Here is an 18,702-nt window from a genome sequence, read left to right as displayed (position 1 = left end):
CAGGAGACCGAGGGGGAGCCGGGCCGGTGGGGCCGCCGCCGCCGCCATGCAGGAAATCATCGCCAGCGTGGACCACATCAAGTTTGACTTGGAGATCGCGGTGGAGCAGCAGCTGGGGGCGCAGCCGCTGCCCTTCCCCGGCATGGACAGTGAGCGCGGGGCCCGGGCGGGAGGGCAAGAGCGACTCGAACCCGGGACCCGCTCCTCTGTGATCCCGGGACTCCCTTGCCTCGGTCCTGAGACCTCCCCCGGCTTCCTCCGGATCCTGGGACCCCTCCCCTTTGGTCGCGGGACTCCTCCCTCTAGGTCTTGAGAGTCCCTCCCACCTCCTCCGGGTCCTGGGACCCTCCCCTTTAGTTACTGAACTCCCTCATCTGTGGTCCCGAGACTCTTCCCACTCCATCCTGAGACCTCCTCTTCTGGATCCCCGGACGCTCCCCCTTGGTTTCAGGACTCCTGACTCCCAGGCCCCCATTTCCACCGTCTGGGGACTCCTTCTCCCCTCACTCGGACTCAGGAGTTCACTGCCTCGGGTTTTTGGCCCTCTGCGGCTGTTCAAAGGTAATCTGTAGGAGGGTAGGACCTTGTCTGTTCGCTTAATTCTTGAATAAGGGTGGGTTATTCTGGATGGGAACTCTCCCTCAACACTCTCCCAACTGCAGGAGAGTACTAGGATATCACACCCGCTACCTCCCGCCCCCGCTACGTTGAGCGTCTCTTCTTGATTTCATCAAAACTAGGCGGTTGGAGGAGACGTGCTGAGGGAAGGACCACCTTTCTGTAGGAGACCCCAGCTAGACTCTCAAACTCCCTTCTAGGACTCACTCTCCTGGGAGCTCATCCCTAGTTTTTGGCCCGTCCCTACTTTTTTCTGGACCCCAACTCTGAGTTATTCATCACACCCAGCAGCTGGTGTGGACCCTTGGCCTGAACTCCCTTCACTGCTCCCCTTCATATGGTGGCTCCTGGCTTCCCACCTCCTACTCGGTGGGATATCTTGTACTTTAAAAGAAACCAGTAGTTTTCTTTGTGTCTTCTTTCCTATCTGGACATACTTGAAATCTAATGCTATAACCTTAAAGTTTGGGGGCTTGTGGAAGTCACTGAGTTCAATCCACAGATGGGGAAACTGAGACCCAAGCGGGGGAAGGGACTTGCTGACAATCACTCAGTGCATAGCAGAGGCGGGCAAGCTCTCCAGTGTTGTGTGCTGTCGCCCACAACTACCAGCGGGGTCTCCCACCGCTCCCAGCAGCCTCACTCCCCTCAGGCGGTCACACCTTCTCATGCACATGTGACCTCTGAGTCTGTCCCTTTATGTGTTTTTTTTGTTGTTGCTTGTTTGCTTTTGAGACAGGGGCCCCTCTGTCGCCCAGGCTGGGTGCAGTGACGCAATCATGGCTCAATGCAGCCTCGACTTCCCAGGCTCCAGCAATCCTCCCACCTCAGTCTCCCAAGTAGCTGGGACCACAGGCATGCACCAACATGCCTGGCAAATTTTTGTGTGTGTATTTCTTGGTAGAGACACTATTTCATCATATTTCCCAGGGTTGGTCTTGAACTCCTGGGCTCAAGTGATCCTTTTACCTCGGCCTTCGGAAGTACTGGGATTACAGGCATGAAGCCACTGCACCTGGCCTAAATATATATATATATATATATATATTTTTTTTTTCCTGCCTGTCCCACAACTTTACATGGTGATACTTCTGTACAAGATAGTTTCATTGGAAATTAATTAAGTCTTCAAGAAAACAAGATAGTGCTTATAAGGAGACATCATCAGACCACCCTATTTGACACAGGCACAAACACCATCACCACTGTACACCCCCTAAAAAGCAGCTGCTCAAATTCACACACACACACCCCCTCTTACCTACCCCTTGACTCTTGTGATCATCCCTGCACATGTGGCCTTTTCCTGTCTTTTTTTTTTTTTTTTTTGAGACAGAGTTTTGCTTTTGTCACCCAGGCTGGAGTGCAATGGTGCGATCTCGGCTCACTGCAACCTCCACCTCCCAGGTTCAAGCAGTTCTGCTGCCTTGGCCTCCTGAGTAGCTGGGATTATAGGCGCCCGCCACCACGCCCAACTAATTTTTGTATTTTTAGTAGAGATGAGGTTTCACCATGTTGGCCAGGCTGGTCTTGAACTCCTGACCTTAAATGACCCACCTGCCTCGGCCTCCCAAAGTGCTGGGATTACGGGCATAAGCCACTGTGCCCAGCCGGCCTTTTCCTGTCTTGATGGCACTAGCTTGATACCATGGAACCACCCACGCAGGGCAGCTCTTTTCCTCCCACCCTTCTGCCATCTGACACATCCACAAGCCTGTGAGGGGAGGTACAGTGGCAAGGGGCCCACATACCTGTTCCTGAGGCCAGGGACACGCCTAGCCATGGGTGCTGCCCCAGCCAGGGCTTCAGAGTCGGTAGGCACCCTCCACACTCGCTGCTTGTCCATATCCTGTTCAGTTAAAGCCTAGTGAGGCCACAGCCCTTCCTCACCCATCCCTCCTCTTCATCCCCATCTGAGTTTTGGGAAGAACTGTCACTTTGCCCATAAGGCATACTCATCCCATCCACATGAGACTCAGTTCCCAGAACTGTGGATTTCTGAGCAGAAGCAACTCTAACCTCTAAAGAGAGAGACCAGAAGTACTTTCAGAATTTTTTTTTCTTTTCTTTTTTTTTTTTGAGACAGAGTCTTGCTCTGTTACCCAGGCTGGAGCACAGTGACGCGATCTTGGCTCACTGCAACCTCTGCCTCTGGGTTCAAGTGATTCTCCTGCCTCAGCCTTCCAGGTAGCTGGGATTACAGGCACGTGCCACCATGCCTGACTAATTTTTGCATTTTTAGTAGAGATGGGGTTTCACCATATTGGCCAGGCTGGTCTTGAACTCCTGATGTCAAGTGATCCACCCGCCTCGGCCTCCCAAAGTGCTAGGATTACAGACGTGAGTCACCGCACCTGGCCATTTTCAGACTTTTTGAGATGCAAATGGAGTGACCTCCCTGTGACAGCCATAAGTTCTATAACCTCAGCTGTGTCCTAGCAAAATCTGCTTGCTTCCAAGAAGCCAAGGAATCTTTTGTGATTTAGCAAGGGGAGGCATGTTAAGTGGGCTTCAGGGATGCTGTCATTGGTTTTTCAGCAATTCTAAAATGGTTACTTGTAGAGGAAACTGTTTCTGATGCCAAGGTCAGTTTAGTCTGGCAGCTGGGGCTGGTGAATTCCTGGACTCATCAGAACAGCTGGTCCCTGGAGCCCACTGAATTCCAGCACACTCCGACTGTGGGAATGAAAAGCTGTGCTTTTTTTTTTCTTTTCTATTTTTTTTTTATTAACAAGCAACATAATCGGCCGGGCGTGGTGGCTCACACCTGTAATCCCAGCACTTTGGGAGGCCGAGGTGGGCGGATCACGAGGTCAGGAGATCGAGACCATCCTGGCTAACACGCTGAAACCCCGTCTCTACTAAAAACACAAAAAATTAGCTGGGCAAGGTGGCGGGTGCCGGTAGTCCCAGCTACTCGGGAGGCTGAGGCAGGAGAATGGTGTGAACCCCGGGGGGCGGAGCCTGCAGTGAGCCGAGATCACACCACTGCACTCCGGCCTGGGCAACAGCGAGACTCCGTCTCAAAAAAAAAAAAAAAAAAAAAAAAAAAACAAGCAATATAATCAAAAACAAAAACAACAACCTTAAAGCTGAAACAGCAATAAGTCAAACTGCCGCGGCAGTTCACAGATTTACCTGGGGTACCTGCTCCCTCATTGCAAGGCAAGACTGCATTTAGTATATATGTGATCAAGAAGAATGAGAGAAGTGGAAAACACTGGAGAACAGAAAGTATCAAGAACCTTTCATCAGGCAATGCCAAAGCGCTCTGCTCTTTTCCTCTTCTTTGCCTCTGTATCCTCTGTGGTTCCAGTTCCAGCTGAACTTGTGACAATCCCAAATCGCTCCTTCCTCTTTTTCAGTTTCTCATCATCTTCAGACTTTCTGGAGATTGAAGAGACATTCAAACCAAATCTTTGAGCTCTTTCCTTCGGCTTATCCAAGTTAACCATAGGTGTGTTCAGATGACAGACTTTTGTTGGAACTGAAGAAATCCCAAACCTAGCTGCCTGAGCAGCTTTCTTACTCTCCAAGCTCACAGGTACACTGAATTGTTCAGCCCTCTTCTGCATTCTCTCAGCCTGTGGTATTTCAGATGTAATTTTCACCACTTTCTTCTCTGCTGCCACATCAACAGTTTTTTTCAGGGGGTTCTTCCTATTTGACAAGGGGTTTGTTTCTTCTTCTGTTTCATCTCCTAGTACATCTTCATTTGCCTCCTCTTCAGCATGTTCTTCAAGATACGCCTGGAGTCTGTGGATAAGATCTTGCTTTATTCCCTTGGTCTCCAAACCACAAGCAAGACATTCTTGCTTTAGTTTAGCAAGCTTCAGCTTATGGAGCTCCACCATCTCAGTTACCATCTTGTTACCCCTCCGGGTGTGCTCTTTTAATAATTGTATGTGGGGTGGGGTGCGGTGGCTCAATCCTAGCACTTTGGGAAGCCAAGGCAGGCAGATCATGAGGTCAGGAGTTCGAGACCAGCCTATAATAATTGTATGTGGGCCAGGTGTGGTGGCTCACGTCTATAATCCCAGCACTTTGGGAGGCCAAGGTAGGTGGATCACTTGAAGCCAGTAGTTTGAGACCAGCCTGGCCAACATAGCAAAACCCTATCTCTACTAAAAATACAAAAAAATTGGCCAGGCATGATAGTACACCTATAATCCCAGCTACTCAGGAAGCTGAGGCAGGAGAATCTCTTGAACCAGGGAGGCAGAGGTTACAGTGAGCCAAGATTGCACCACCACACTCTAGCCTGGGCGACAGAGCGAGGCTCTGTCTCAAAAAAATAGAAAAAAAAAATTGTGTACGGATGTTGCATATTAAAAGCAGTCCTCTGTTTCTGCACTTAATGTGCTTCCCCCTGGACTAGCATCTCGGAGGCACTGCCTCTTCCTTGAAGACTGACCCTCCTCAGAGGCCTTGATTGTCTGTACTTCTGTGAGATCATTCCTTCCCTCTGCCTCATGTTAAGGTATCTGTGAATTCGCCCTCCTGGAGGAAGGTGTGAGCTAGGGGCCATTAATTTATTCCTGTGTGTCAGGCACTTTGGCTCAACGCCTGTAATCCCAGCACTTTGGGAGGCCGAGGTGGGTGGATCACCTGAAGTCAAGAGTTCGAGACCAGCCTGGCCAACATGGTGAAACCCCGTCTCTACTAAAAATACAAAAATTAGCCAGGCGTGGTGGCAGGCACCTGTAATCCCAGCTACTTGGGAGGCTGAGGCAAGAGAATTGCTTGAACCTGGGAGGCAGAGATTGCAGTGAGCCAACATCGCGTCATTGCACTCCAGCCCAGGCAACTAGAGCGAAACCCCATCTCAAAAAAAAAAAAATTATTTCTGTGATCTCGTACTCCAGCCTTCCTTTCCCCACCCACTCTTAACTCCTTGAAAGGATCTTATATACAGGAGGCTCTCAAAGCACTGGGTAATGACTGCTCTTAATGTATGTGTCTCATTTTGTAGGGCATGACTAACTTAAGCAGCTTCTTCCTTGCTTGGTTGGGCTTTGCAAATTTTGCTACTTTATTTCCTGTACCCTGAACCCTTGGTGGGTCAGAGGTCAGAAGGGTTCCCTCCCACTGTCTTCAGACATCGTCAATAGCAAATTGCACCTCTTTGTTTGATTCCTCTCCTTTTCTCTCCTTTCTACAGAGTCGGGCGCTGCTGTCTGTGAATTCTTTTTGAAAGCTGCCTGCGGCAAAGGTAAGAAACTCCGGGCTCCCTGATGTGCCTCCGGAGGCGCCCTCCCACCTCCTTCTCCCCGGCAGACTTGGAGGCCGCCAGGTCTCTGGCTTACATTGCTTTCTACAGACTAACGATCCCTGTAGATAAAACTGGTTTGGACAGGCTAGGACCCTGATGGGGTGTTCCACCTGAAACCTAAACACAGGACTGAACCTGGCTCTAAGGCTGCCTTATCACTTCGCATTCCCTGTGGCCACAAGCTGACCTGTGACATGGAGAGAAGCCCCCAGCATTGAGACACTCAGGAACTTTCTCAATGTCACAGAGTTAATAAGCGGCGGAGCCCAGTGTCTGAACCCAGGTCTTTCTCATTCCATAGTTTCCACGGGCTCATGGTTTTCTGTGGCCTCCCATCAAAACACCCCATGATAACTCATCTTGCAGGGTCTTGTTCTCGATAACCAGCCCCCAACACAGACTACACAAAACTACTGAGGTGCGAGAATCCCTTGAACCAGGGAGTCAGAGGTTGCAGTGAGCCGAGATCGTGCCATTGCACTCCAGCCTGGCAACAGAGCAAGACTCTATCTCAAAAAAAAAAAAAAAAAATCTTGCTTTATTTCCTTGGTCTCCAAACCACGAGCAAGACATTCATTCTTACTTTAGTTCAGCAAGCTTCAGCTTATGGAGCTCCACTGTCTCGGTCGCCATCTTGTTACCCCTCTGGCTGTGCTCTTTTAATAATTGTATGTGGGCCAGGCTAATCCATCAGAAGTATCACTAGGGGCCAGGCGTGGTGGCTTACGCCTGTAATCCCAGCACTTTGGGAGGCCGAGGTGGATGGATCACCTGAGGTCGGGAGTTTGAGGCCAGCCTGGCCAACATGGTGAAACGTCGTCTCTACTAAAAATTCAAAAATTAGCTGGGCATGGTGACGCCTGTCTGTAATCCCAGCTACTCGGGAGGCTGAGGCAGGAGAATCACTTGAACCTGGTAGGCAGAGGTTGTAGTGAGCCAAGATCGCACCACTGCACTCCAGCCTAGGCAACAGAGTGAGACTCTGTCTTAACAAAAAAAAAAAAAAAAAAAAAAAAAGAAAGAAGTATCGCTAGGTACAACCTAAACTTTCCATGGTCTGGGCATTTTTCTCCCTGTAGGAAAATTTATTTAGGAGACTTAAATATTAATCAGAAGCTTGAAAAAGAGAGCAGAGAATCAGAGCAAAGGGCTGGTTTTAATGAATGGTTTTGGTGAGTTTTGCTTCTATAATGTAGTCATTTACCACTGAGGTAGGAGACTTTCTGGCAGATCAGCCAGGCCACCTTCACACTGTCCAGTAAGAACGTCATTACCTCCACTGAGTTTCTGGTCTCATTCCCATGTCTTTGCTCAGTAATTCTGCCCTTCTGACCAGCCACCTTCTGTTAGCACAGCCATACCTAACACAGGGCATTCTGTCTCTCTGTTGACTAATACAGTAGCCACTAGTCACATGTGGCAGTTCAAATTTAAGTAAAATCAAATCACATTTAAAACAAAATTCTCAGACACGCTAGTCATATTTCAAGTACTCAGTAGTCACATGGGGCTAGCAGCTGCCATATTGGACAGCAGAAGTGTACAGCGGTCTCATTGTGGTCGGACCTCCATGGTGGTCTTGCCAGGCCACCCGTTAGAAGTCTCACACATCCCCAGAGGCTGGCTCTGTCCCATCAGGTCCTGTCCCAGAAGAGACACGTCCCTCCATGTGTATACATCACATTTCCTCAATTCTGAAATTGGTCTTTCTTTCCTTTTTTTTTTTTTTTTTTTAAAAGAGGCAGCATCTTACTCTGTCACCCAGGCTGGAGTGCAGTGGCACAGTCATAGCTGACTGCAAGCTGGACCTCCTGGGCCCAAGTGATCCTCCCACCTCAGCCTCCTCAGTAGCCGGGACTACCGGTGTACACCACCATACCCAGCTAATTTTTTTTTTTTTTTGACAGAGTTTTGCTCTTGTTGCCCAGGCTGGAGTGCAGTGGTGTCATCTTGGTTCAGTGCAACTTCTGCCTCCTGGGTTCAAGCAATTCTCCTGCCTCAGCCTCCTGAATAGCTGGGATTGCAGGTGCACACCACCACGCCCAGCTAATTTTTTGTATTTTTAGTAGAGACAGGGTTTCATTATGTTGGCCAGGCTGGTCTCGAACTCCTGACCTCAGGTGATGCACCCGCCTCGGCCTCCCAAACTGCTGCGATTACAGGTGTGAGCCACTGTGCCTGGTCCCCCAGCTTGCTTGGCTGGCTTACTTACTTACTTACTTATTTATTTATGTAGTGAAGACAAGATCTCAGGCTGATCTCGAACTTCTTGGCTCAAGTGATTCTCCTGTCTTGGCCTTCCAAAGTGCTAGGATCATAGGTTTGAGCTACTACACCCAGCCAAGTTCCTTTCTTTTTTTTTTTTTTTCTTTTTTTCTTTTGAGACAGAGTTTTGTTCTTGTCATCCAGGCTGGAGTGCAATGGCGTGATCTCTGGTCACTGCAACCTCCGCCTCCTGGGTTCAAGCGATTCTCCAGCCCCAGCCTCCCAAGTAGCTGGGATTACAGGCACCCACCCCGACGCCCGGCTAATTTTTTTTTGTACTTTTAGTAGAGATGGGGTTTCACCATGTCAGCCAGGCTGGTCTCGAACTCCTGACCTCGTGATCCACCCGCCTCAGCCTCCCAGCACCTCCCCCCTTTTAATTCCTCCATCTTACAGTAATATCTGTGAGATCATGAGTAACTTTTTTTTTTTTTTTTTTTTTTTTTTTTTTTTGAGAAGGTGTCTTGCTCTGTTGCCCAGGCTGGAGTGCAGTGGCGCGATCTCTGCTCACTGCAAGCTCCGCCTCCCGGGTTCACGCTGTTGTCCTGCCTCAGCCTCCCGAGTAGCTGGGACTATAGGTGCCTGCCACCATGCACGGCTAATTTTTTGTATTTTTAGAAGAGACAGGATTTCACCGTGCCAGCCAGGATGGTCTCGATCTCCTGACCTTGTGATCCGCCCGCCTTGGCCTTCCAAAGTGCTGGGATTACCAGCGTGATCCACTGCGCCCGGCCATGAGTAACTATTAAAATGTAAAATGTCTGTCAGTGTAGTACCTCAAATCATGTTGCCTTCTGTGAGGGGGACCTCTGCCCCTTTCCAGGACGTGATGCCTTCAGGTGGCTTCCAGGAGTTAGGAAGTGAAGGTACCTCAGCTTCTTCAGGCCATGTCCCCCAGGCTTAGGGTGGCCTCTCTGCTGACACCCTGTCCCTATCTTGCCGGCAGGGGGCATGTGTCCGTTTCGCCACATCAGTGGTGAGAAGACAGTTGTGTGCAAACACTGGCTGCGTGGCCTATGCAAGAAAGGGGACCAGTGTGAGTTCCTGCATGAGTATGACATGACCAAGATGCCCGAGTGCTACTTCTACTCCAAGTTCGGTAAGGCGCCTGGAGCCCTGGAGGCTCTGCTGAGAACCAGGGTACAGAGGGGTCCACTGGCTGCTCAGTGCCCACACTCTCTCTGCCTGCTTTTCCCATCTTTCTATTCTCAGAGGAGAAACTCTGGCAGAACCTGCCAGCCTCAGCCAGCTTTTAGGGGACAGTGTGGCTATTTTCTGCTCATCTCTTTTTTTTTTTTTTTTTTAAAGACACAGGGTCTCGCTATGTTTCACATACTGGTCTTGAACTCCTAGGCTCGAGTGATCTGCCTGCCTCAGCCTCCCAAAGTGCTGGGATTATAGGCATGAGCCACCACGCCTGGCCCCGCGCATCACTTTGGAGTGCTTCAGTGTTTGGAGCTCTTTCAATCACTCGGATTTGAGGCTAACGAGGGTGACCCGGAAGCAGCGAGTTGTGCAGCTGGCTGCATTATGTCCGTGGTTGGTTTCTGTCCACGTCCACCTTCTCCCTGAAACCCACTTCTCCCTCCAGCGTGGGCACTGCCTCTCAGGCCCGAGCTGGTTCCTTCTCTCCAGGAGCCATGATCCTGGTGACATCTCAGCCATCCAAAACAGCTCTTCAAAATAACAGCCTCAGATGTGTCTTCTGGTAGCAACAAGCTTGCCTTGAGCCCTGCTTAGAGAATGCGTGGCCTCAGCTGTCCTGAGTGGCCTGTGTGGAGAAGCGGGAGCCCGGGTGGAGTCAGTGGGGCTGGCACAGAGTCTGGCAGAGATGTTGTGCTCCCTGCTGGAAGGAGTCCCCAGGGTCCCCGCTCAGGTCTGCACTTCCAGGTTTCCCGGGAAGTAGCTCTGTGGGTCAGCATGAGGCTGGCTCTGGTCCTGTGCAGGGAGCCCGGCAGGAGGCTGGAATCCTGCAGGGAGCCAGGGAGTGCAGGGTATGCTTCATACTTTCAAAGCACTGCTGTTGGAGGAGACATTAATTATTTCAGCATCCCATCAGGCGTGGCCTGCTGGCTTATCAATGAGAGCTGTGGCTCATTTTGTGGAGGTGGCATAAGCTGAGAAGAAATAGGACCCAAGCTTCCCAGCTCCCCAAGTGCTGTCCCTGTCATTGTGCAATGTAGCATGTTCCCCCCGATGCCTTGCCCATAGCAGCACTGGGGCAGCACTGGGATGGGGCAGTGGCCTCCCATCTGTCCCCAGAGGCAGCAGCTGGCTCTCCTGGGCAGGCTCTCAAGGCACCGCTATACAAGTGGCCTGAGGTTCGCTCCCTTGCTGACAGCCCTGGTGCAGGACGCACTGTCTGCAGCTTCTGTCACCTGCACCACAGACATTGGGTTGAGGGCCCCCTTTCCAGGCACTGGAGGGACAATGGTGAAGAGGTCCTTGCCCTGTGAAGCCTTCACTCTTGTGGTCCAGGGAAAGAGGTAGCTGATAGGCCATGAGACGAACAGAGAAGAAATTGCTTGTGACAAGTGCTTTGAAGGAAGGAAACCGTGACCAGAACCTTCTCTAGGCTGAGTGGTCAAGGATTAGGGGATTCCTGAGCTGGAAGCGGAAGACTAAGAAGGGGCTGGTCCTGGTACAGGGGGACCCATGTGGCTGGGGGGTGGCAGAGGCTGAGCCTGCGGAGGGGCCTGGGGAAGGAGTTTGCATTTCCTCTGGATTTTGAGCACAGTTGTAAACATGGATTGGAGAAGGTAAGCCTGGAAGCGGGCAACTACTCAGGAAGGCGGTTCTCGGTGCTGGTGGTCCCTGGGGCCCGCTGCTTTGGAGAGGGCCAGGTCCACAAGTGCTTCCCCTACCCTTGTCCCAGCTCTTAGATGTGAAGAGCCAATCAGAATGGAACTTCCTGGTCTCAATGGGTGCATTTCCATCACAGCTCCGCTGCACAGGAAGCTGGGGCTCAGAAACACTCTTCCCTGGCTCTCAGGGCTCGTCAGGCCAAAACTGGACACCAGAACCTCTTTTCCTTGGATGAAGCCAAGGTGGGCCTGGCCCCGGCCTTCCCAGTGGCCTCACATCTGAGTTTCCCTGCAGGGGAGTGCAGCAACAAGGAATGTCCCTTCCTGCACATCGACCCCGAGTCCAAGATCAAGGACTGTCCTTGGTATGACCGCGGCTTCTGCAAGCACGGTAGGTGCCAGGGTGGGCTGGGCCCCTGGCAAGAAGCCAGTCCTCCCTTCTCTGCCCACATGACCCTGGAGGCTGCCAGCTGGTCTACCTGGGACATCTCCCCCTACCTGTCCCAGCAAAACCTGACATTCTGCAGCTAGCGGCTTTCTCACACTCCTCATCTCCCTTGACTCTCCCAAGAATGCTGGGTGGGTGGTGGTCCACCCGCATTTTTGATAAGGAGGCCAGTGTTGGGAGGTGAGGTCCCTGCCCCCCGTCTCCCATGAATGGGGGACAGCCAGCATTTGAAACCATGCTCCAGCTCTCTAACTGGTAGAGGGGACATCTAAGTGACCGGACACTTGGCTCTGCAGGTCCCCTCTGCAGGCACCGGCACACACGGAGAGTCATCTGTGTGAATTACCTCGTGGGATTCTGCCCGGAGGGGCCCTCGTGTAAATTCATGCAGTGAGTAGCCAGCCGCTCCGCCCTCTACCCCAGCTCCCGGCCCAGGCCCTGCTGCCCTCCGTATCTTCCCTGGGCCAACTGGGCCTTGGTCACTGGGTGATGTCAGTACCAGGGCCAAGGGTGGGGGCAGGAGATGGGGAAGTAATCCCTGCTTATGGCCACCAATGCTTCCTGAGCCCAGAGGTGGCTCTGCCTAGACCAGCAGCTGACCTTTCTTGGGTCATGGGCCATCTGGTAATGTAATGGAAGCTGTGGGATACAGACACACATGTAGCCTTGCATATCATTTAGGGAATTTGGGGACTTCCAGTTAAGAACCTGTGCCCTAAAGGAAGGAATTTCAGAGCCTCCCATGTGGAGGCTCAGGAAACCCTGAGCTTGGGGTTTCACATAGAATAAGTAGTCGTCTAACAGTGAGGGTAGGAGAGAATGCACCCATTTCACACAGCAGCACACCGAGGCACAGGGCTCAGTCCCTGGCCAAGGGCACATGGTAGCAGGTGGTGGCACCTGGTCAAAGGCAAGTCTGGGCCGGGTGTGATGGCTCACGCCTGTAATCCCATAACTTTGGGAGGCCGAGGAAGGCGGATCACGAGGTCAGGAGTTCGAGACTAGCCTGGCCAATATGGTGAAACCCCGTCTCTACTAAAAATACAAAAATTAGCCAGGCGTAGTGGCGCATGCCTGTAGTCCCAGCTACTTGGGAGGCTGAGGCAAAAGAATCACTTGAACCCAGGAGGTGGAAGTTGCAGTGAGCCAACATCGTGCCACTGCACTCCAGCCTGGGCGACAGAGCGAGACTCCATCTCTAAATAAATAAAATAAATAAATAGCAAGTCTGTGAGCCTCCGAAGACGGATTTTAATTCTTGCTCTGTGGGGTTAGCACCCCTCTTGTGGCTCCATTTTCTTGTCCTTGGAGCCCAGTGCCCATCTGTCACTTTGGTTGTGGACCTGGGCTTCTGCCTGGGGTGGCACTGGGGCCGCAGATAAGCCTCCCCTCCTCCCAGCTGCCTCGCCCACACTGCTGAACCTACAGCAGGATAACAGTCTCCAGGTCTGTGGGGACCCTGGTCCCTGCTTCTCACTGCAGGGAAGTGGCCGGTGCTGTCACTGGGTCTCACTCCCTGAATGAGAGTGCAGGCACCTGCAGGTGGCTCAGGGGCAGACCGTCACCAAGTGATGGGAGGAGGGGCTGACGCCAGAGTAAGACCCTGCGGGGAGGGGGGCTTCCCTGTGTACAGCTCCTGTGGCGCAGCAGGCACGCACCAGCACAGCCTTTGTCATTTCCGAGAAGCACTGGCCATGAGTCTCCCAGCTCGGTGTAGGCAGGGTTGGGTCTGAGCCCAGGCAAGTCAGTTCTGTTCTCCCCGCCACTCCTGTGGCCTCCCAGGAGCAGAGCTGATTGCCAGCCACCACCCCATCCATGCAGCTTGTGTCAGTCACTTTGTGCTGGGGCAGCTGAGTGTGATTTTTCCTAGGGCTGGAATTTAAGAGCATGGCCTGGCTTCTCTTCTCATCCCCTGTCCCCCACTCCTTCTCTTATTCTCATCCCCTCTGGCTGCTGGTGACCAGCCCTCGATTTGAACTGCCCATGGGAACCACCGAGCAGCCCCCACTGCCGCAGCAGACACAGCCTCCAGCAAAGGTACCGTGCCTGGCCTTCCTCGGTAGGAAGGAAGTGCCTTTTCTACAGCGAGAACCTCAGTGTCCCCCAGGGGTGCAGTCTGCCTTAGACCCCGCTGGACAACTTGGGAGAGGAGGGGAGTCTCCCAAGTTCCCGCAGAAAAGTCAGGAGCAAAGCCGTGTGTATCTCCCTCAAGAGACGGAGGGCCTCTTGCCCTAGAACCTCAGCAAGGCCAAGCGCAGCAGCAGACACAGTCCAGGCGCCGTGCAACTGGCCACCCGTTGTGAGATGGGGCTGCCTGGTTCAGCAGCGTCTGCCCCCGGGGCTGGCATGGAGGGCGGCCTGGGCACCGTGTCTGCTGCTCTTGCTCCTGGGTCAGACCCTTTATTTTGCAAATAGGGAAACTGAGACTACCAGAGGGAGGGACCTGCCTGAGGTGACACCACTGGGCAGGAGCAGGTGTGGCAGCAGAACTGACCACTCTGGCCAGCACCGCCCCTGCTCCTGTGGAGTGGACGTTGGGAGGAGGGGCGAGAACAGGCCCGGCTGGCTCCAGTTTTCTAGATGAGGGGCCCCACAGCCAAGCAGCTGGTCCGTCCCCTCAAGCACAAGGAGAGGGGGAAATGCTGTAGACACATGGGGATCTGCAGCAGCCTCTCAATGCCAAGGGCACCCTGAGTTTGGTTATGGGAGTCGGGAGTTGAGCCAAGAGGAAGGGCTGGCGTCAAGGCAGGGCGGGCATCAGGCAGGGTTCCCAACAGGCCCATCAAGCCCAACCACCTCCTGAGCCCAATGCCTCACCTCCTACCCTGCTGGGCTCTGGACTGGCTGCCAAAGCCCCACCAGCCCCGCTCAGTGCTAGAGGCTGAACAGCCAGGAGAGGATGCGGAGGATGCAGCTGCGTGGAGGCGCCAATCACATTGAACTCTTGATGGGGAAAGCCGGGAATTCCAGGTGTAGGTGCAGCCGTGCCAACCTGGGGGTTTTCTAGCTCGGGTTCTGCACTTACGGGCCAGAGCCAGGAGCCCACCTGGTGGGGAGGAGGCCCTGCTGTGGAATCCCTACCCCAGGAGCCCCGGCCCTCCTCCTGGTGGGGCTCCCTAGAGGAGGGTCCTCTCAGCCCGAGAACGCAGCTCAGTGTGTCAGGCTCCAACTGTTTTTCTGTGACTTGCTCGCCGTGTAGGCTGCTAAACATCTGGCTGAACCAAGCGTTCATCCTGACCTGAAGCCAGAACCTCAGAAACCAAAGTAAGGCCTGATCATGCCCTCGCCCCACTGCCCCAGAGACCTCCTCTTGTCTCTTTGATGTTTTGTTTTCTATTTTATTTTTCGTTTTTGTGTGTCTGCATGGTGTTTTTCGGGCAGTGGCTTCTGCCATCATCACCACGTTTCTCTGCTGCCCACTGTCCTGAGCTGGGCCGTCGTGGAAGCCCTGCTTCCTGCCGTTTGCGGGATGAGTCCCGCCCTCTTTTTTCCTGTCCCCATCGGTAGTCTGCGTGCACGTGTTTTCCACAGTAAAACCGTGTTGTGTAACTCTTTCCAGCAAAGTAACAATCCGCCATTACAAAGGTCGTCCTCCTTGATCCAGTTAACGAGTCAGAACTCTTCTCCCAATCAGCAGAGAACCCCGCAGGTCATCGGGGTCATGCAGAGTCAAAACAGCAGCGCGGGCAACCGGGGACCCCGGCCACTGGAGCAGGTCACCTGTTACAAGGTGAGTCCCTGGGCTGGGGGACAGGGTGGGGTCTTCCCTTACTGTCAGTGGCCATTCCCTCATGCCCCATATGTTTGGTGAAATGAGAAAAATGAAAACATTCATTTTTGCTGATTGTAAGCATAAAGTTACAGTCTAGTTACGGTGGGCTAGAGACTGTCCTATTTCCTACCACACCGCACTGAGGCACGGTAAAGGACGGTGAGAATGCCTGCCGAGTGAACGGACGGGGCCTGCAGGCAGGTGAGGGAAGCCCCCAAGAGGCCGGAAACAAAATAGAAACACTGATCCAGGGAAGGGTGAGCCCTTGGAGCTGCTGGCTGTCCTGGGGGCATCCTTGGATCCTGCAGGGCACACCCGAGAAAACAGGACACTGGGTTACAGCACCCCTGTCCCCATCCCCTCCCCCAGTACATAAAATGGGACTCGGGAAGGGTAAGCTTCAAGAAACCTCCTCGAAAACTGTCCTGTTCACTCCTGGCTCTGTGGGAAGCGGGGAAAGGGGAGGAAAATCTCTTGATAGTTTGATGTTATTAATGGGCCCTTATGTGAGTCTAGGCCTGTATTCATGTCCTTGGTTAAGGCTGGAAAGTTACAAACTGAGTTTTCTAATCTAAAATCGCCCCAGGATTGGTGTGTCCCTGGCACCTGGCAGGAGCAACCCCCAGTACTCTTTGAAGAGTATGTTCTCAACCCAAGGCACACACAATTCCTATGGCTGGAGTTCTGAAGAATGAGTCCAGATTAAAAATCACAAAACAGGCTGGGTGTGGTGGCACATGCCTGTAGTCCCAGCTACTGGGGAGGCTTAGATGGGAGGATTGCTTGGGCCCAGAAGGTCAAGCCTGCGGTGAGCTATGACTGCACCACTGCACTCCAGCCTGGGCGACAGACTGAGACTCTTTGTCTCCAAAAAAATAAAAGAGCATGGAAGTGGGGCACTGTGTAGAGCAGACTTAGCTGTTATCTTGCCGCCCTCAAGGCCTGTTAAGCGGGGCCACTTCTGTGCAGCAAGCGCCCTTAAGACCTGGAGCCTTAGAAAGGTAGGGCTGACCACCCCTGTCCACAGCCTATCACCCCATTAATGTCAGAGACACTTCATGTAAGTCCTGGATTCCCCAGGGTCAGCTGTGGGGTCCGACAGACGTGCCAGATGCCGTGAGCAGGGTGTGTGGTCCCTCCCCCAGCCATCATGTTAGCCCTACAGCCCATCGGCAGCCTCTCCATACAGAGTCACACCTGCAGATCAGACAAAGTTGAAAACACAGGGACAGCTGGGTGCGGTGGCTCACGCCTGTAATCCCAGCACTTTGGGAGGCCAAGGGGAGCAGGTCACAAGGTCAGGAGTTCCAGACCATCCTGGCCAACATGGAAGAAAGAAAACAGGAATTGCAGAGCCAGGGAATAGAGCTGGCAAGAGTGTTGGGTGCCAACTGGGCAGAGCCCCTCGGGGCAGCAGGGACTCAGGGGTGGGTGTCAGTACAGAGTCAGTGCCCCCAGCTGCCTCCTGACCCTTTTGTTCAGTGCTTGAGGCTGCCGTTTTAGGAGTCATAGAGTAAAGAGAAGCTATGGAAGGGCCTGGATAATCAGGACTGGGATGAGGCAGGGTCAGGGCTGGATTTGTCATGTGGCTCTGCAGGCTCCCCTTACCCAAGTCTAAGCATCATCCCATCTCTCTGATCCTGTAATCAAAACCTGTCCCCAAGGTAGCTTAGGTGTGCCACAGCCACGAGGGAAAACGTTGGGTACAGCCCACCCTCTGTCCCCAGCAGTGGCTCCCCAAGGGAGGGGAGGCTGGGACACTTCTGATGCTGTTCCCTCCCATCTCCTGCCAGGGAACCCCAGACCTTGGCTCAGAGGTAAGTGACTGGCCTGTGGTGCAGAGGGGCTTGGTCCCCAGACGGGGTGGTGGAGCTCAGGTGCCACGGGCTTCTCTTTGTCCTGCTACCCACTTGGGAGTCCCTCCCTGGGCAGGCCATGTGTCCAGGTGGGAAAGTTGTGGGCCTGAAAGAGCTCCCTGCAGGGTGCTAGCAGGTCGCCTTCTGGCGGCCTTGTTCTCCCTTGCATCTGCGGAGTTGCTGGCTAGTTTCTGCACCACTGCACTTTCCATCCTGAGCTCCCTCACCCTCCAATTTGAAAGAAACTCTGTACCACTGAGAATTTCAGAGTCATGTCCCGACTGGGGACTTGGTGGATGATTTGGGATTTGGTGGGCACTCCCTTAGTTGAAAACTGCATCTGAACAGTGTTGTTGTCTGTCTCTCCTCTTCCCCCACTTCCTGCTGGTCCCAGTGTGGCGAGAAAGGACACTACGCCAACAGATGCACCAAAGGGCACTTGGCCTTTCTCAGTGGACAGTGACAGCAGCTGGAGCCAGCTCCGAGCAGCCCGGGGGCCCCGCTGTTGGGAGCGTGCATTTAACTGTTTCATGCGCTTGTTGGCGCGACTGTGGCTCGAGCTGGCCCGCAGACACGTGGGTTTCATCACTCTGAGGGGCCACGTCTGTTAGTTTCCTATCATTTTGCCGTAGTATTTTTTGAAAAAGGGACATGTGTCCCGTGGGTCCCTGCAGTCGACATCATGTTTGGCTGGGCATCGATGCCTCCTTTCTGGGACTCCCGGCACAACTCCCCTCATCCAGGGAGGGAGGCAGCTGCTGGGGAGGGGCTTGGCTAGGTAGTTCTGTGTGGCGGTGGTCATTCCCCTCATTAAACACCAGTTCTTGGTGACACCAGGGGCTGGTAGGTCATTCAAAGCTGTGGCCAGCTCACATCTGCTTCCTCCCTCCCTGCCCTGCTGAATCCTAAAGCTGTGCCTATATCTGTGATTTGAATGAGGGAGCCCTTTGGGGCAAATTCAGGTGCCCCCATTGCCTCAGGCTGGCCCTGATCCCAGGTGGCAGCGGTTGAGGAGGGGTACAGGGCTCTCAAGCCTGAGGTTCTCTTCTCTGGGCTTAATTTTCTCTTGGGGTACGTGCCTGACAGTGTTTAAGGTGTCCGTTGAACTGGAGTTGCAGACTTTTAAATAGATGACCCCTTCAGATCATCTGTGCCTACCTCCTGCCCATCAGGCGTCTACACTGTCACTCAGACACCTGTGGCATGTGGAGGAGACTGCCCTGTCCTGAGCCTGGAAAATGTGAAACTGTCTCCTGCAACCTGCTGGGCATGTGGGCCTGGCCGTGTTCAATTGCAAGAACAATTTTTATGAAATGGATTAAAGCTTGTTTTTTAAGCCATGTCTCATTAATTAAGGGTCTCATGCCAACCCTTTTACACTGGCTGCAATCACGGCGTAGCTTTCTTGTCCCTTTCAACAAATGTCAGCCTCACAAAGGGAAGTGCAGCTGCCCAGAAGGCCTGCAAGCAGCTGGTCAAGTCTGGGAGTCTGACCTGTGGAGCCAGCAGGCAGGTCCTCCACCTCAGCTCAGATGTCTGGTGGCACCTATTTCTGGGGCACAGTATCCCACCCCCAATGAGGCTCTGATGAAGAGGAAGCAGGGAGGGGCCGCCATAGCCCCTCACTTTTCCCCATCACCCCCAACCCACTAAGCCTCCTGTTAGAG

The 18,702-nt window shown here is 53.2% G+C and overlaps 2 protein-coding genes across 7 annotated transcripts; one reads left to right on the top strand and one right to left on the bottom strand.

The window, feature by feature from the left end:
* Window positions 1-13: 13 nt before the first annotated feature.
* Window positions 14-18,371, top strand: CPSF4 (cleavage and polyadenylation specific factor 4). Of its 6 annotated transcripts, none has more exons than XM_019030730.3 (8): window positions 14-149; window positions 5,780-5,830; window positions 9,102-9,254; window positions 11,255-11,350; window positions 11,704-11,797; window positions 13,372-13,444; window positions 15,045-15,137; window positions 17,430-18,371. In XM_019030730.3, the coding sequence occupies exons 1-8, from the start codon at window positions 47-49 to the stop codon at window positions 17,496-17,498; spliced, it is 732 nt and encodes a 243-aa protein (XP_018886275.1). In that variant the 5' UTR covers window positions 14-46; the 3' UTR covers window positions 17,499-18,371. The 6 variants fall into 6 exon arrangements, with proteins under 6 accessions (XP_018886275.1, XP_004045873.1, XP_004045874.1 ...); XM_004045825.4 differs by having other exon boundaries at window positions 15,042-15,137; XM_004045826.4 differs by having other exon boundaries at window positions 14,967-15,137.
* LOC101140783 (SAP domain-containing ribonucleoprotein-like) lies at window positions 3,870-4,499 on the bottom strand. Its single transcript, XM_055393162.2, has one exon. The coding sequence runs from the start codon at window positions 4,482-4,484 to the stop codon at window positions 3,870-3,872; it is 615 nt and encodes a 204-aa protein (XP_055249137.2). The 5' UTR covers window positions 4,485-4,499.
* Window positions 18,372-18,702: the final 331 nt, after the last annotated feature.

The sequence above is a fragment of the Gorilla gorilla genome, chromosome 6 (genome assembly GCF_029281585.2).
Source record: "Gorilla gorilla gorilla isolate KB3781 chromosome 6, NHGRI_mGorGor1-v2.1_pri, whole genome shotgun sequence".
Taxonomy (NCBI): domain Eukaryota; kingdom Metazoa; phylum Chordata; class Mammalia; order Primates; family Hominidae; genus Gorilla; species Gorilla gorilla.
This window is presented reverse-complemented; position numbering and strand designations above follow the sequence as displayed.